Source organism: Gracilinanus agilis, chromosome 2 (assembly GCF_016433145.1).
Source record: "Gracilinanus agilis isolate LMUSP501 chromosome 2, AgileGrace, whole genome shotgun sequence".
NCBI classification, from domain to species: Eukaryota; Metazoa; Chordata; class Mammalia; order Didelphimorphia; family Didelphidae; genus Gracilinanus; species Gracilinanus agilis.
In genome coordinates this window covers 643105017-643123959 of record NC_058131.1, presented here as the reverse complement: position 1 = coordinate 643123959, position 18943 = coordinate 643105017, and the positions used below count along the sequence as shown (strand labels likewise).

At 34.4% G+C, this 18943-nt stretch overlaps 1 protein-coding gene across 3 annotated transcripts in view; it reads right to left on the bottom strand.

The window, feature by feature from the left end:
* Positions 1–18943, bottom strand: part of EXOC6 (exocyst complex component 6) — a 186275-nt gene that overhangs the window by 89472 nt on the left and 77860 nt on the right. For all 3 annotated transcript variants that reach the window (XM_044665685.1, XM_044665686.1, XM_044665687.1), the window contains 2 exons: positions 17566–17671; positions 12611–12720 (listed from right to left, as the gene is read on the bottom strand). In XM_044665685.1, the coding sequence (XP_044521620.1) occupies positions 12611–12720; positions 17566–17671 (216 nt within the window). The remainder of the gene's footprint in view (positions 1–12610; positions 12721–17565; positions 17672–18943) is intronic.

Genomic DNA, 18943 nt, shown 5'->3' with positions numbered 1-18943 from the left:
ATAAGTGTAATCCCAGGTTTATGAAACAACCAAAATGAATCAGTAACATTAAATTTACAAAAATGGTATTTTCAACAAAATAACAATATTTATATATATATATATAATACCTGTTATTGTTTCTTGTTTCATTCAATTAAAAATACAAAACAACAAAATGATGTGTTGCAACTATAGCTGAGACAGTGAAAAGATTTATTTCTTCAATTTTAAGGCAAGGGAAAAAAACAGTGCCCGATTGGCAGCTAAATGTTACAGTGGACACAAACACTAGACTTAGAGTGAAGAAGACCTGAGTTCAAATTCTTAATTAAACAACTACTTCAATAAGTTAGTTATTTCCATTGAAGTTCTTCAATAAAATAAATTGCAAGAAAATAGAAGAAATAATTTTGTATTGGACTTCTTGAATTAGACATCAGTGCTTAGTGAAAACAAATCGTATGATATTTGCCATCACTTCTCTGGTTTTTAAAGCTAGCCCTCCCCAAAGATTGATTATTCATTCTCGGATACTAATCCTGAAACTTGGCTAAATTTTACTAGATGATAATGCCTTGGATTTTAGTCCCATGATCCAAACAGCTAGGATTCCTATAGCCTTTGTCAATAATGATTGTACATGTTCCTACTACACAAACTATGTAACAAAAAAATGTTCATTAAGAAAACTAAGCATAAATATTTACTAGTCAGTAAATGTATCTTTTAAATACCCAATAAGAGAAAATTTTAAAGAAAGACAAAACGTAGATGCCATCAAGTACTTTCCTCACTATTACAGGATGGTTCTGCTATTGTTTAATCTAACCCTCTTTTTCTTCCTGATTTTATAGAACTAATCACCTTGAATATCAAGCCAGAACACCTAAGGTGTGTGTATGACTCTAGTGTTGCTATGAGGGCAAGCTAGCATCATAAGTTCTTAGAGATGGCTTTCCTTATATGCCAGTGGCATCTCAGCCACAAGCAATCTATACTTGCCTAAATGAACAAAGATCTTACTCCAATTCCTTATACACTCTTCTACTTGATGAAATCCCTTGTTCCAATCAATTTTCACTTAGAGTTAAAGACCATGACCAGTGGCTTTCTTTACTGGGAAGGATTTATCTACAACAGTTCTTACTAATCCCATGGAGGCAACTCAACCTTGCAAGATCCTCCTGTTTGTTCCTGTAACATCATCAATCTGTACCCAGACCATCATCTCTGATTCTACTGCCCCTAGATATTAGAAAGTCAATCATCTTAGGTATCTAGGTTTCCCAGGGCCCGGGAGGGATCCGGGAAGTAGGCAGGAGAAGAAGAAGAGGGTGGAAAGGGGTGGAAAAGTCAACATTTACATAAAGTGTTAAAAATTACTCATTGCAGGCAGCAAGGTGGCTTACTGAATTGAGGACCAGACCTACAGTCCTACAGACAAGGTTAAAATCTGGCCTCAGACATTTCCCAGCTATATGACCCTGGACAAGTCACTTAACCCCCATTGCCTAGACCTTATCACTCTTCTTCCTTAGAACCAATAGACAGTATTGATCCTAAGAGTAAGGTAAGGGTTTAAGAAACCCTTGATTGATCCTAAGGAAAGAGTTTAAGAAAAAAGTTACTCATTAGCATTTGTAAATTTTACACAAAATAAATAAGTTTTAAAAGTAGCTTACATTTAATAGAAGAGAATCGGGTGAATGGCAAAGTAGATTCAGAATTTGTAGATTTTAAAAATTATTTTATTCAGGGTGGAGCCAAATTACAGTAAAATTTGTCTTATTTTATTATCTGAACCTATTTATCATATCTGAGCCCACATAAAGAGATGAATGTATGTATTTTGTCCATTTCCCAACCATTATAAGACCTTCATTATTAGATATAGTGTATTTCTTGTTTTTTCCAGAAATAGCACTATAAGTCACAATATTATCTTGCCATTTCTACTTTCATAATATTTATTATATACAGTCCCTTCTCTCTGCTCATACAACCATAACTCTAGTCCAAACCTTCATTACCTCTCACCTGGACTTCTGCAATAGTTTTCAAACCAGTCAGTCCCCTTTCCTCAAGTCTATCCCCACTCCAATCCTTTCTCTACTCATCTTCCAAGGTGATCTTTCTAAAATGTGGATCTGACCATGTCACCTCTGGGCTCAATTAGGTCCAATGGTTCCATTTTACCTCCAGGATTAAATTCTTCTGTTTGTCATTTAAAGCTATTCATGTGGGAGAGAGTGAAGGGAAGGGAAGGAGCTACAGAGTTGAGATAGCAGAATAGCAAGAAAAATTACGACATTAAGCTCTCTCTTAAAACCAAATCAAATTCTGATTAAGAAATGTTGATTTTGAAATCCAAGAAAAAAATCATAGTGAGTCACTTTTCCTACCCAGGTCAGCATATGGAAATAGAAGGGTCTATGGACACTGAAGATACAGTTTGACTAGGAGTTAGCCATAAAGAATATTCCAACACTCAGGGGTGGTACCCAAAGGCAATCTGAGGTCCCACGTGTATACTGGTGGACAACAATCTCATGGAGAGTATGGGAATATTCAGCTTCCAGTCACAGATCCAAGGCAGAAGAGGAAAGGAACAGTACTCAGTGAGGTGTTCTGGGGTGAGGTGCAGTAGAAGGCCCTAGAAGGAATGTAGTTCTGAAGCAAACAGAAGCAGCACAACTTGGAGCACAGAAGCAGTGAGGTCTAGGCTCCAGCACCTTGGCTGCAGAGCAATAATGAGGCCAAGAATCCCAAATCCAAGGGAAACTTGCAGTTCTGCCATTCTCAACCTGCAGAGCTCTGGAGTCAAATCCCATAACAGTATATGGTTGCTCAGATCCAAACCTAGATCAGGAACTTGCAAAGCTCAGACCAGAAAGGCAAAAATCAAATGCTGACTTAGACTAGACGACTCTGGAAACATGACACTCAAAATCTCAAGAAAGCAGCAATAGGACTATTCCAGACACCTTCCTTTAAGAAGTGACTGGCTAGGGGGCAGCTGGGGAGCTCAGTGGATTAAAAGCCAGCCCTAGAGACAGGAAGGTCGTAGGTTCAAATCTGATCTCAGACACTTCCTAGCTGTGTGACCCTGGGCAAGTCACTTAACCCCTATTGCCTAGTCCTTATCACTCTTCTGCCTTGGAACCAATATACAGTATTGATTCTAAGATGAAAGGTAAGGGTTTAAAAAAAAAAAAAAGAATGCCTGGGTGAAATATCAAGCCCAAAGTCAGAAAATAGCTTGAAAGAAACAACAACAACAAAAAAAGAATCCTACCATAAAAAGCTAGTATAATGGCAGAAACATTAATGCAGAAAAAGAAAATGATTCAAACTACCAGCAAAAGCTAAAAAAAAAAAAACACAGCTTGAACACAAATACAATTAAAATTCATGAAGAAGTTTTTTTAAGTCAAATATGTTTTTATAAATTAAAGTACTATAAGAAAGAACTAGAAAACAAATTAGAATTATGGAATTAGTTGAAAGGGAATTAATAGCTTGACACAAGTGGTACAAAACCCTGACCAAACAATAAATTCCCTGAAAATTAGAATAAATCAAATAGAAGCCAATGTTTATATGAGAAAACAAGAAATATTAAAACAAAGTCAAAAGTTTGAAAGATTAAATGAAATCTAAATGAGCAAAAACTGAACTGGAAAACAGACTGAGGAGAAAAAATTTAAGTATCATTGGATACCTGAAAATCAGGCCCCCACCAAAAAAGCACCTAGACATCATATTTCAAGAAAGCTTATAAGAAACTGCCCAGTACTCATAGAACCAGAGGGCAAAGTGAGAATAGAAAGAATTCCATGGTCATCTCCTAAAAACTCCAAAATTAAAATTCCAAAGAACATTATAGCCAAAATTCAGAGCTCCAAGGTGAAAGAAAAATTTTTACAAGCAGCAAGCAAGAAAGAATTCAAATACTGAGGAACCACAGTTAGAATTATGTACAATTTAGCTTCTATCACTATAAAGGGTCTTGAAATAAAATGTTCCAGAAGACAAAGGACATAGGCTTTCAATAAAGAATAACTTAGTGAAATTGAGAATAATTCTACAGGGGGAAATGGATTTTTAATGAAATAGAGGACTCTGACATGGGCCTAGTACAGAGATGGCATGGGCGCTGTATTAGACAGGGAAATTCCCTTCTCCCTTTCTGTCTTTGTCACTCCCAGGCCAAAGATCCTTGGATCCTCCTTTAGGTTAAGAGAGACAAAGAGATACACCTCCAGGCCACACCTTGATGGCCGACACCCTGAGAATCTCAGGCAGACCCCTCACCACATCCAATGCCCGAGTACGGAAAGTCATGTGCACACTATGACATAACACTATTGTAAAGAATATAAAAACTCCTGAACTAGAGCATTCAGGGGCAACTACTATAGTTGTTCCATTCATGCTGTCTTGCTGGCCATTAATCCTATCTTACTAATAAATCTTTTTTACTTTTAAGCTAAGTTTCAGAGTCTTCTCATTCATGAGACAGGTATCCTTCCCGAACTCAGGGGTTCACCATTTGCACCCCCATAACACCTCCAGCATTCCTGATGAAAATACCAGGGATTGCTTATCCATTTTAACAAATTGTTCTTATTTACCTATTCCATTTGGGGAATGTGCCTAGAGTAGCCACTCCACTAACTCATTGATGGGTTTGAGACTTGTCTGTTCCCTCAACCTAGTTTTGCCCATCTGCAGAGACAGTTTACTAGGGTGTGGCTGTTTCTTGGAGAGCCAAGTGGTAGGAGGACAACAAAGGAGGAAAGCCTGAAAAAGTTTGGTAAACCCTCACACTAGAGGTACTAGTCTTCCCTGAACAGTCACTATACCCCACAAAACACATAAAGGATAGAAAAAAGATGATCAGTCTCACAGGGGACAGAACTAGTTGCCTGGAAATCAGTAAAGTTTTCGGTGAAAGGGGCCTTTTGACAGAAGTCAAAGAGTCTTTAGTTCTTAAATATATTCTATAATGAACACCTTCAAAAAGCATTCCCATACAATGTAAGAGAAATAGGCCTGATCATAGTAAAATCATGAATTGTTATTACATTTAAAAGAAATTCACTAGATCCTGGTAACATTTATTCCTCCCTTCCCTTCTATGAGACTGAGATCACTTAAGGAGCATCATTACCTCCTAGATACCTCTGCCTTTTAAGGGAGCCTAAACTCTTTTAGCTAAGACCCTGGAACACACCTAAACTGGCCTAAACCGGTTTGGACCTGCTCTGCAGTTTAGTATTCCAGATTTGTCTATTTGATTACTGATTCTCATTGCCCACTTCGGCATAGCTACCTTTATTGGAAGGCCAAGTCTCCCTTAAACTCCCAAGGTCTGGTTCTGTTTTAAAATTAAAAATAATTAAATTAAATTAAAAGGCCTCACCCTCTTTTAGACAAAAGACAATTTAATGCTCTGGCACTAGGCTGACCCTTTAGGTAAAAGCCTAATGGTGATATCTGGTTTACTTCCAAATTATGGATCCTTTTTCAATCCTCTTTTTCATGCCTTGCAAAGGGTATGAAAATTTTAACACATATCCTTTGCAAAAAAATGCTTCCATGAAGTTCTTACTTCTTTCTTTCTTTCTTTCTTTTCATTCCTTCCTTCCTTCCTTCCTTCCTTTCTTTCTTTCTTTCTTTCATTTTTAGTTTCTTTTTGTTGGGGAAGACTATCCTACTTTAGGGAAAGCTGTTGACTGGATAGAATTTCAGGTCTGGAATCTGGAAGATAGGAGTTCAAATCCAGCCCCAGACACTTACTAAATGTAAACTCTTGTTTGCCTCAATTTTTTCAACTGTAAAATAAAGTTAATAAAAGCATCTATCTCAAAGAGTTGTGACTATTGTCAAAAGTAGATTTTGCAGAAAACTTAATTCATTAAGTCTGTTGTAATTCTTTGCCTTTTAGCTAAATACCTCTGACAGTTATGGAAAGTCTCCTTCAGTGCCTCCCTTCCCTTTAAAACAAAAGAAAACTTGTAGGACTTCAAATATTTCCAAAAAATCCCTTCCTCTACTTAATCCTATTAAATGAAAGAGCTTAACAAATGCTAATTAAGTAACTAACTCATAAAGAAGATACTGTTATTATTTTGTTGTTGCAATTACAGTTAAGTCATTTAGGTATCCTTTTTGCTCCCACTTGGAGTTTTCTAGGCAAAGATCCTGGAGTGGTTTGCCATCCTTCTCCAGTTCATTTTACAGATGAGGAAATTGAGGCAAACAGGGTTAAGTGACTTGCCCACAGTCACAAAGTTAGTGTCTGAGGCTAGATTTGAACTCAGGGATATGAGTCTTTCTGACTATAGGCCCAGAGCTCTATCCACACTACTCCACTTAGCTGCCCCCTCTTTATCTTTGTTTGGTACATATATTGTGATAATTAGATTAAGTCTACACTGCCCATCTTTAGATTTAATCACCAAAGGTGAGGGCACCTTCCAATTCTGGGAGGTCCTTAACCCATATGCTAAAGTGGGTGACAAATCAGAGTCAACTGACTGCCCCCTAAGCAATCCTATGAGAAGCATCTATTGTGATTGGACATCCAAAGTAGGAGGGAGGCACAGGAAGTGACGCATAAGTGACCCCTTTAAAAAGAGGGAGTTGAGTGAGTGAGAGGTGGTTCTGGTGAGGGAGGTCTTCTAGTTTTCCCCGTTTGTGCAGGAGTGCTGGCTGGAACACTAAAACCTTGGTGAGTTTAAAGACTGACTGAATCTTCCTGAACTTCTCCTAAGGAACTTCACTTTAATAGTCTCTGTGAATGAAGTTTGCTTCATTCACCTCCAGGCCTCTGGCTCTCTGACTATAGGCTGAGGGTTAATTAGATCTACCTGGGTTAATTAGAGCAGTGGTTCTCAAATTTTTTTGGCCTACTGCCCCCTTTCCAGAAAAAAATATTACTTAACCCCCTGGAAATTAATTTTTTTTTATTTTAATAGCAATTAATAGGAAATATAAATGCACCAGTGGTCATCACCGCCCCTCTGGATTGTTTCAGCACCCACTAGGTTTTTTTGCAATTCTATCAGCAACATTTATTCAACAAATATTTATTGAGTACCTAGAATGTGTTAAAAACATTATGCTTGTATAGTACTTTACAAAGTGCATGTCCACATTATTGAACACATATATGAAGTGGCATGGTATAGTTAAAAGAACACTGGATTTGTGCTTAGAAGATTCAGATTTGAATCCCAGTTCTCCTACTTACTATTGTGAGGCCTTGGGCAAATCATTTCACTACTCAAAGCCTTGATTTTCTCATCTATTAAATAAGGAAGTTAGATTAGAAAATCTTCTAAGAATTTTTCCAACTCTAAAGCCTACAACCCTAAAGATTAATTCACTTAATCTTTGCAACAACCCTGGAATATAGGCAAGAAAGCTATGACAACCTATATGTTTCAGAAAAGAACAACTAATCCAAAGTCACCAAGCTAGTCACGTGGCAGACACAGGCCTAGAGTCCAAGTCTTCTGGCACCCAATCCAGTGCATTTTCTACTATACTGTCACTGTCTTTGACACTTTATCATTGGCAAAGTTTGGGTTTTTAGTGGGGCCTTTAGTTTGAAGAAAATGTTATTAAATTATATCCTTTTGAAAAATATCTATTGAGTATAAGTACATTTAAGTGTTTGGATATAATTTCATTAATGATTACAACTCAACTATAATACTGAAGAAACTTCAGAATTAAAACTTTATCCAAGTTTTTAAAAAAGCATAAGAAGAGAACCAATTTATATACTGAAGATAGTGATGATTCTTCATCTTCTTCATTGACATGAAGACACAACAAAATCTACATCTTAATTAAAGACTGTTATTTTAAATTAATGTCTGATTTCACAATAGTATGCATATATGAACTATAATAAGAATTATAAGAATGGTGCAAAATAGTTTCATAATCTTGATAATAATGTAGGTCTTGTAAATATTTTAAAAATCAAAATAACAAGAAATTAAAAGAATTTTAAAAAGTCACTATCATTGGTTTTACTTATTTCAGAAATAAAAATAAATGAAAACAGAAGTCCTATATAATCACCAATATTTTACAAGTTTTCTTTTGTAAGACAGAAGGGAATCACTGAATTAGAGGATCGTAGCAATTTATCTACTGTGTTAAATTCTTATTTCCTTATTTCCTCTCTCTCTTCTCAATTGTAAATAAACTTCCATGAAGTCGATTTTGACTTGAGGTTATTCCTAAATTGGGGAGATTTCCCCGGTGACCACCTTTTAATATATTGAGCCCCAAAGCCCCTTTTTCCCCCTTACAATACTCAGTTAAAAGCTGATTTTATTTGGATGGTGGGAAACATTGAAAAGAATGGTAACAAAAATGACAAAAAAAGAAAATAAATAGCATCAATGAAACATTTAGAACGAATAGAAGTGGTAAGGCATTTCAGAGGGAAACAGTCAAGTAGGACAGCTTTAGAATCAATGCACTGAATAGATTATATGTTGATTCAGTAGATAGAGAGACAGGCCTGGAGAAGAGAGTTCTCAGGTTAAAATTTGACTTTACACTTTCTAGCTATATGACCATGGACAAATCACTTAGCCCCAATTGCCTAGCCCTTACTGTTCTTCAGCTTTGGAACTAATACTTGGTATCAAATCTAAGACAAAAGGCAAGGGTATTTTGTTGTGTTTTTTTAAAGTAAGTCATATGAAATGGGAATTTGCAGTTTCATATTTAATCCTCTTTTTTCTAGTTCTTTGTCTGTAGAAACATTCATTTTTTGGTGTATGTCCAATTCAGAAAAAAATTTTAATTAAAAAAACATTTTAATTGCTTGGTTAATACCATCCAATTTTAATAAATTAACATCAGATTCATCTAGCACAAATAAATACTAACACATAAACAAAGTACTCTCCATTATAGTCCTTTTTGATGTTCCATTACTACACAGAAGCAACATTGACTTTTCAAAGACCATCTGTGTATTTGAGTGATTTTGTCTAAGGACCAGCCCTGCTTTATTTGGAAACCCCCATTAGTAGAGATGTAGTTGCCAGGTGATTTTTTTTTTTTTTTTTTGCTTTAGCTATATTCATTATGGGATTAGAGAAAGCAAAGCTCAGTAGCTAGAAAGTTGGCCTTGCAGTCAGGAAAACCTGTCATATCCTATTTCTGACTCATTCTTGCTATGTGACTCCATGAGAAAGTTACTTAAGTTCCCTCAGAGATCTAAAACTGTAATTAAAAGTTGATTTGCATAAGTGATAAGATTTCCACACTAGAAGTTCTGCTACATTAGAAATGAAAACTATGACACCTTCCAAATAAACACTGTAGTATCATAAAGGGAGTATAATCTGTATATATAAAGATGTAAATATATATATATATAAATTTATATATAATATAAATATAAAATATAAAAATAAATATATGTAAATATAAATATATATAATATAAATTAAATATATATAAATTTATATATATATAAAAATATAAATATAAAGATGAAATTGTGGACCCTAGAAGTAGGCAGGATCTAGATATGCAAAAATCCAGATATTCTAGAGAGAAATTACTGTTGTACTACATAAGAGAAGCACCATAGAAATCAATGTTAATTAAGTATAAAATGATTTTAGAAAATAATCATCTATTTGTTTATGCTGTTCCTCTGACTTTGGGAATGTTTATGTAAATAGTATTCTACATTCAAGATCCCAAGTCAAATCTATTCTCTTGAATGAAATCTTTTTTGTCTATGCTAGCTGTTCTATACTTTATTAATCTCTCTTCCATGATTTCCTACTGTACTTTGTGGGGGAAATTGTATAATTATATATTCATTATATCATTTTATTCCTACTAGTCATAAAAGGTTAGTAAGTAGTTTCTTGAAAAATAATTTGTCCACTGATTCTGAAAAAAAAAAAGAAAAGAAAAAATCCAAAGTTTTAAAATAAATATTATTTTTATAAAAAGAAACACCCAACATAACATCCATGCATAAACATTCATGCTTGGACTGAATATTTTTAGCAACCTGGAAGGCATTACAATACAGTAGAAATCATATCTGATTTGAAGTCAATTGACCTGGATTCAAATCCTGTCTATGCTATTTACTATCTCTGTGACCACAGGCAAGTCACAATCTCTCTGGACCTTAGTTTCTCATATCTAAAATGAAGGGGGTGGACTAGAGACCTCAAGACACCTTTCATCTCTAGAGCTTTTAAGTCTATGTTCCAAAAGTTCTCCTAACTATACAAAAGAAGAATCAAAGTAAAACTAAGACACAAGGCTTATTTCACAAATAAGTTTACCATTGGGAGGAGAAAGGAAAGCTTAAAGGACAAAGACAATCTGTGCTTAAACCCTAGATGGATGAAAATAGCTCTATTTGGAGATGGGGAAAAACAACCAAATTAGTTTAGTTTCAAGGAAAATTCAGATGGTGCCTACCAACTGGAGACAGAATTAGACAACTGGACAAAGGGGCACAAGAGGTCTGATTAAGAGAAGTTTTATATTTTAAGTCAATTAATGTATTATGAATGAATTTCAGAGGCCTTGTTTAGAGAAAGTCTAGACAGAAAATTTTCTGTTTGTAAGTTAACTTCTTGAAAAAAATGCTCTGAAAAACAGTTGTAATGTTATTAATAAAAAGTATGATTTGTTAAGAAGCGATGATGCAGTGTGGCTCATGCTAGATTTGGAGTCAGAAGGCCTGGGCCAGAATTCCAACTTTCTATCTGTATGAACTTAGGTAAGTCATTTAACTTCACTGGGATTCAATTTCCTCATCTCTAAATGAGAAGTCTAGAAAGTTGGATGACCTCTGAGAGCCCTTTTGGCTCTAATTCTATTATCCTTTAAGATCCTAAAATCTTAATGTCTTGTTCAAATGAGAAGATTGAAGTTGGGCTGAATATGATCAAAGACACATAAGCACCATCTAGTGGCAAAATTCACACACTGCAGCATGCACATTCCACAAGCATTCAATATATTATAAATTATAGGGGCACAAAAAGTTGAAAGGTTTAGCCAAAATGGGTTCCATACAAGCGAAGCTCTCCTCCATGAATCCAGGTCCTTTTTATGTAGTTCTCTCCACATGAAATGCCTTTTTTTAAAAACCTGAGGTCTGTGAACTTTGTTTTTGTTAAATATTTTGATAATTATATTTAAAGATAATTGGCTTCAGTTGTAACCATATGTATTTTATTTTATGCATTTAAAAACATTATTCTGCAAAGGGTCAATAGGCTTCATCAGACTTCCAAAGCTGGCAAGTATTTAAGTGGCACAGTGGGTAAGAGCACTGGACCTAGAATTAAGAAGATTTGAGTACAAATCCAACATTGAACAGCTATGTGACTTGGGACAAGTTACTTAACTTTAATTTTCCCAATTGTAAAACAGAGTTAGTTAATAATAGCTTCTACTTCCCAGGGTTGTTGTGAGGATCAAATAAAATGATATTTCTGAAGTGCTTAATAGAGCCTAGCAAACAGTAGATTCTACATATATGCTAGTTATTATTATCATCCCTGCACAATCAAAAATCCTATTTATATAATATGGAAATAGGTATCAAGTGATAGCATTTGTACAACCCAGTGAAATTACTTGTTGGCTATGGGAGGGGGGAGAGAAGAGGAGAGGGAAAGAAAATGAATCATTTAACATGAAAAAATATTTAAAAATTAAAATAAAAAAATAAAATAAAATAGGCCACATTAAAAAAAATCCTATTTATACTCTGGGTGAAGTGAGATTTAAATGCTATGTCCCCAAAGTAGTCTTCTTGGATAACTCTCAGTTGAAAGGATCTCTTCTTTCCATATTCTCTCATTAACCATTCTTCATGCCTCTCTTGTTATGTTCTTACATTATTCTTATAAATAATATAAAATAAATTTATTATATTCTAGTTTGTATTCTAGCTATTTATGTCTCATTTCTTCTCCTAACTCACAAGTACGTAAGGACAGATAAGGTGCTTTACTTTTGTATTTTCCCCAGTTACTTAATCATAATCTAGGTACTTTTATCATTTGATGAATGACTGAATCGACCTATGAATTTAAGCTCCTTTTGTAAAAATCTCTTCATTTGTAAAGCGAAGATAACCTATCTCATAAAAGTGATGTGAGAATCATATGAAATAATGTATGTTAGGGAATTTTTAAACCTCTACTCAAATATATGAATGATTTCAAAAGAAGAAATGCAAACTATGAAAAACATGAAAAAAGCTCCAAACATCTATGAAGAGAGGTGAAAATTAAAACAAATCTGAGATTTAGTCTCTTGTCCACAGAATTGGCAAAGAAAATTAAAAATAGAAATTGTCAGTATTGGAGGGGTTGTGGGAAGAAAGACACATTAATGAACTGCTGGCAGAGGTAAAACTGTCCCAATCATTCTGGAAAGAAATTTGAAAATTATGCAAAGAAAGTGACTAAAATGTTCATACTCTTTGGCTTAGAAATTCCACTATGAGGAATATTCCCCAAAAGAAAGTCTCTTTAAACACTAAAATATTTATAACAACACTTTGTGGTGGCAAACATTGTTCATCGTTAATACTTACCTCCGGTGAAGTGACTCTGAAAATTTAAGACTTGCATAAATAAATTCTTTAACTTGAATATAAATATGAGGCACTGACTGAGACATTGGGAATTTCTTTGGGAAAGAATGCTGTAGAAACAAAAAACAAAAATTAATGCTATTCTTGAAATTTCAAAAATATTTAGGCTTTTTTATTGCTCCCCCCTCAAATAAAAGCTGATGTAATAAAAATAATTTCAAATAAAAAAACAAAATGGATTATTAAAATTGTATAGTATTTTCAAAGTATATCTTATGTGTATGCACATATATTAGCATTATATGTACATTTATATATGTAAACACACACTATGCCATTTGTCCTTTTGCTGATCAAATCCTATCTGCTGCCTCTGTCTGTAATTCACAAGCTGATAAACAGAACTAGAGAAATTGTTAAAACAGTGCTACAGACAATCATGAAACCATGCTGAAACCATGCTAAATTTATGTTACATAATTTCAACTGGGCCCTCACTGCAGCAAAGCAATTCTTTTACATCTTTTATTATCAATTCACTGTCTCTTTTTATCCCTCCTCAAACCTCCTATGGGATCCTCTCCCCCTAACTTCCTATCCCTGTCAGATGAGGACCTTGCCTCATACTTCACTGAAAAAAACAGGCCACTTGCAAGAACTTCTTCCTTCCTCAATTCAAATCTAAATGTCTTCTCCTGTTCTTCTGTCTTTACCTCTGTCTCACAGAGATAATTCTCCTCCTTATTTGAGGCGAACTCCTTTACATGAACCCTTGATTCCATTCCATTGTCTTCTCCAACAGATAATCTTTCTTTTCATCCTTATTCCCATTAATCTTCAATCTCCATCTACTGGCTTTCTCTGTTGCCTAAAAACATGTCCATTTTTTCTCCATACTTAAAAGAAAACTTCAACTGATCCAATCGACCCTACTTATTGTCATTTCATCTTCTTCATGAAATTCCTTGAGAAAGCCATCTATTATCGTGACTCCACTTTTTACTCTAAATTTTCTAAAGTCTGGCTCCCAACTTCACCATTCAACTGAAAAGGCTTTTTCTCAAGTTACCAGTGATCTTTTGACCACCTCTTCTCTTATATAGTCTCTTTTCTCTAGGTTTTAATAACATTGCTCTCTCCTAGCTTGCCTCCTATCTATCCTATTGTTCTTTCTCAATCTCTTTTGCTGGATCTTCATCTAAATCACATCTCTGAAGTATGTGTGTCCCCAACGCTATGTCCTGGGCCACCTTCTCTTCAGTCTTTATACTATATTACTTGGTAATCTTATCAATTCCCACAGATTAAATTATCTTCTCTATGCTAGTGACTCTCAGATCTACTTGTCAAGCCCTGTCCTCTTTCCTGAGGACACTCCACTCACCACTTACACATCAACAAATGCCTATTGGACATCTCAAACTGGTTGCCCAATAAATATCTCAAATTCCACATCTCTAAAACTGAATTTATTATCTTTTCCCAAAAACCATCTCTTCTTCTAAACTTCCTTATTACTGTCAAACGACACAGCAACCTTTCAGTCATGCAGGCTCACAATTTCAGCATTTATCTTTCATTCCTCACTCAAATTCTCTCTACCTACCCCATCAAGTATTATCATTTCTATTTTTCACATTTCTTGTATATAATCCCTTCACTCATTCATACACTACGTTTCTGGTGTAGGCCCTCATTACCTCATGCTTTGACTACTATAATAGCCTTCTAGTTAGTCTCACTTACTCAATTCTCTTTCTACTCCAGTGTATCTTCTACTCCACTGCCAGTGATCTTTCTAAAGTACTGGATTATGTCACTCCTCTATATAATAAATACCAGTAATTCATCTTCTGGCTTTTAAAATCCTTCATAATCAGACCCCTTTCAACATTTATAGTCTTTTAGACTTTATTCTTCTCCATGTACAATATTCTTTATGATCCACATTGATCTTTTTTCTAGTCTCAAAAATGACTCTCAAACTCCATGCATTTTCACTGGTTTCTCCATGCCTAGAAATTTCTCTCTCTGTTCTTACTTTTGCCTCCTGGTTTCTTTGGTTTCCTTCAAAACTAAGTTCAGATACTACCTTCTAAAAAAGGCTTTTCTCCCCTCTCTTTTACCCACCTCCAATAGTATCATCCTTCTGAGATTACTTCCAATTTACAGTACATATATCTTATATTTACCTAGCTGTCTGCATGTTGTTTCTCCCTTTAGAATGCAAGCTAATTGTCAAAACTATGTTCTTTCCTTTCTTTGTATATACAGAACTTTCCATAGTGCTTGACACAAATAAGTGCTTAGTAAATCTTTATGGTTGATGTGTACGTGTCCAGTGAACTGGAAATGACTATTAACATTTAAATGACAACTATTTCTTAAGCTAGATTTAAATTTCCGAAAAATGTAAAAAACATGATTGTGAATCTATATGCTTTGATTATTGAACACGCTCCAATAGATGATCAGTTGTCTGCTACTTTTTATTCATAATCTAGGCATTAGAAAGGTAGTAGAAGAAATATAATTCCTTATAGTGAGAGTAAATTCTCATACTGAAACCATCCTTCAGTCAATCCCTATTACACATGTCAAGATACAAACTGATTCAAGATCCCTGGCCATGAGACCCCATATGCAAAGTCTTCAAATGATTCTGGAGTATCCTTTAGAGAATCTCTCTGCCACAGTAGGGCTATTTCAAGTTCTACTCTATCCAACTCATTTAGATTCTAAGCCAATTTGTGGATATAGAAGGATATCTCAGGTCATACAAGGATTTCTAGAAGATTCCAAGACTGAGAACAGAGTGGGAGGTTGCTGGGACAAACAAATCCTACTCTTAAAATTTCTAATGGGAATCCAACCCTACAATACAGGAGGTCCCAAAAAGCACTCAAAACCTTTCTAAAACCTTTCTTAAAATAGAGATTACAGTTGCCCTGCTATAAAGCTGATCCATTTTTGTCCTGGGTACTCTGGCCACAACAGAATAGTCCACCAATCTATATCCTTTACAAATTACAGCAATAGGATATCGCCTTTCTTTCAAAAAGCCTGCACTCCTATAAATCATTGACTTTCAGATTCTTTTCTGATGACCTCCCAACAAGATCCTATTTCTCTACCTAGTATTGCCCATATCAAATCAAAAATAGCAGGAATTTTGTATTGTTGAGAACACAAAATCACGTATTTCTTTTTAAAAAAAGGCACAGGAAAGAAAGATGTTAATTTTTTAAAGTAGATTTAAGCATTCATGGCCCACATGGAAATAATAAGTGGCTTCTACATATATTTAAGAATTAATAGGGGGCAGCTGCGTGGCTCAGGGGATTGAGAGCCAAGCTAGAGATAGGAGGTCCTAAGTTCAAATCTAACCTCAGACACTTCCCAGCTGTGTGACCCTGGTCAAGGCCCTTAACCCCCATTGCCTAGCCCTTTCCACTCTTCTGCCTTGGAACCAATACACGGCATTGATTCTAAGATGGAAGATAAGGGTTAAAAAAAAAAAAGAATAAATTTTGTTTACAAGAAAGAGGAATTCAAGGAAGTAACAAGAAATGAAGTTTTATTAAAATTCTAGTTGTCAATATCAAACAACTGTAGGAAGAAAGCATCACAGAACTTCCCCATGACTTACTAAGAAACACTGAGAAATAAATTACTCCTTCCTGTGATAATTGTGATTTTTGAAACGTATCATTTAATATGGTAAATACAAATGATAGAGTTGTAATATGGAGTCACATGGGCTAAGTGGTCCTAATGACCATAAACATATAAGCAATAATAGATAGCCTCTATTGTTCCACTGGCCTGACTCATCCAGATCTTGTGTCAAATGTAAACAACCTCAGTTTCTAAGTGAGCCAGGCTCCTAGACTGGCTGCAGTGTCTACATGCTGACATCTTCTTCCAGAGGCCCCAATTAACCAACTCCAACCCTAATCCAATTGATTCTGATTACAAAACTCCTCTATCTTAGTCTAGTATTATTAATAAGAGAGCCTGGTGAATTTTCTCACTATATCTATGTCTGATTAACAATGTTTCCTCTCATACCTGGAACTGAATGGCTGCCACAAAGAAGCCCACCTTTATTCTGTGTACATTCTCCCTCTGAGATCTTGCAGTTGTGCGTGTCTCCCTCATGTGAATGACACTGACTCTGTATGGCTAAATCTGTGCTGCTAGATTGTGTGTGTGCACACATGCCTGCTTTCATTTTTGTTTGCTTATTATGCTACATAGTAATAACTCTCATGTCTGTACCAGCTTATCAAGTATCAATTTGCTGTGGATCTTCCAATCTAGATTGTTTCTCTAACTGGAGGTATGAGGCCAAATTAAACACTTAGATAAAAAAGGAACTGTAAAATTGTTCACTTTAACAACTGATAAAACTACAAGGAACATAAGGGACTTCAGAATGTCAACTTTATGTGTCAACTACTGAAAGATTCTAATAAATGTGATAATTCAACTAAATTAAAACTGAAAAATCACCAAGACCAAAATAATAATGAACTAAAAACCAACTTATTGGTTGAATTGGTTGAATTTGAATAAGCATAATGCGTTCTTTTCAACACATGTTGCTCCAGTGGATGTTTATTGTCATCTGCTTAAAACAAACATGGTGATATGCATAAAGGCTAGAGATATTCATTCATTTATTTATTTTAAAATATTTATCAATTACCTGTTATATGCATAGCAGTGTCAAGGGTACAAAGAAATATGGCACACAACTCTGCCCTCAAAGAGCTCATAATACATGAGTTTACCAGCAAAATAATGATTATATTCAGCATAAATTTTCAAATAAAATTCAATCAATATAAATGCTCTAGATTCAGAAGCCATTGTTTCATTCTCAATCAAATTCCAATTTTTATAACATAGTCACACAAATTTATTTTCATGTAACAGGAACTAGCTCTTACCTTTTCAAGGTCTGGATCTTGGAAGGGAAACTTACTAATGATTATTTTGTATTCTTCTTCATTTGCTACTGGAATAGGACTACAATTATCTTCCTCAAAAATTTCCCTGTTAAAAACAGAATAAGAACTGAAAACATATTTGATAAACTATTGAAAATTTCTGATTTTAACATATCAAAACTCAACCCCTAAATTCTTAAGTTTTATTAGTCAATTTCTTTACTAATACCTTCAATTTATATTATATTTGAAGCAACTATTAAAATTTATGTTAAATTAAGTTAAAAAATGAAAAGATACTATTCAATTATAATAGCTCCACTTAGGCTTATTTGAAAAAGCTATTATTTGCCTCTGAAAATTGAAAACAGATTTTTTAAATTATCAATTGCAATTATTGCTATTTCTTAGAGAGATTTAACTGGCATTAAAACAGTCCCCACAATGAAGCCTAAAGAACTCAAACTATTATGTCAGCCAACATTTGCCATAAAGAATCAAAGCAAAACAGAATAATTCTAGTTTAGAACAGAAGTACATTAGTAAAACATTACATAAGAGTAAAAGAATGGAAAAACATGAGCATCAAGAAACAGTGGAAAGCTATGATGACCAAGAACCAATGGAAAAATGCATAGTGGGTTTTACACCATAGTATATTACCAATATTTATTTGTATATCAGAAAGTAGTAGACATCATTAAGAATATGTCAATTGCCCATAAAGCTTGCAAGAGACCCAAATAAACCAGGTTATCTTAAGTGAAAAATGAAAGAAGACAACAATGAGAGTGAAATAACTATATTTCTGAAGTTATCTATTTTCATTATCTTTAGCAGTGAAAAAAATACATTTAAGCACTAGCACTCTAGTGGTATTCAATATTCAATAACAGTATTCAATGTACTGTTTATAAGAGGAAGTGAAAATAGTACTCAAAAAATGAAACTAGGAAAACTGTTATACATGACCATACACATAAAGAAGAAATTTGTGCTTACTAAGCACTGAAAGTTCAGTTCCCAAGATCTCACAAAGAGAGAAAGATTTCAAAAGAATAAAAAAGATGAGAGATATCTCCCAAAAAGAGCTATAATAATTACTGATATGCTGACTTTTTATTTTTCAAAATCCCTATGAGGTTGAGGATATTCTTGATGAAAATATACAAAAGGAACAAGCAAGTTTTTTTATACAATATTCTCTATAAAAGACTTAGTTATACAACTAAGAACTATACAAAATATAGTCTCATTACACTTATCTGTTAAAAAAATTTTTAAGCACAGTATTACAACTGTATAGTTCAGCTAATGCAAATGTATAGAAACAGGAGTCAGAAGGTCTTGTTTAAGGAAATGAAAGTAAGCCAGCATT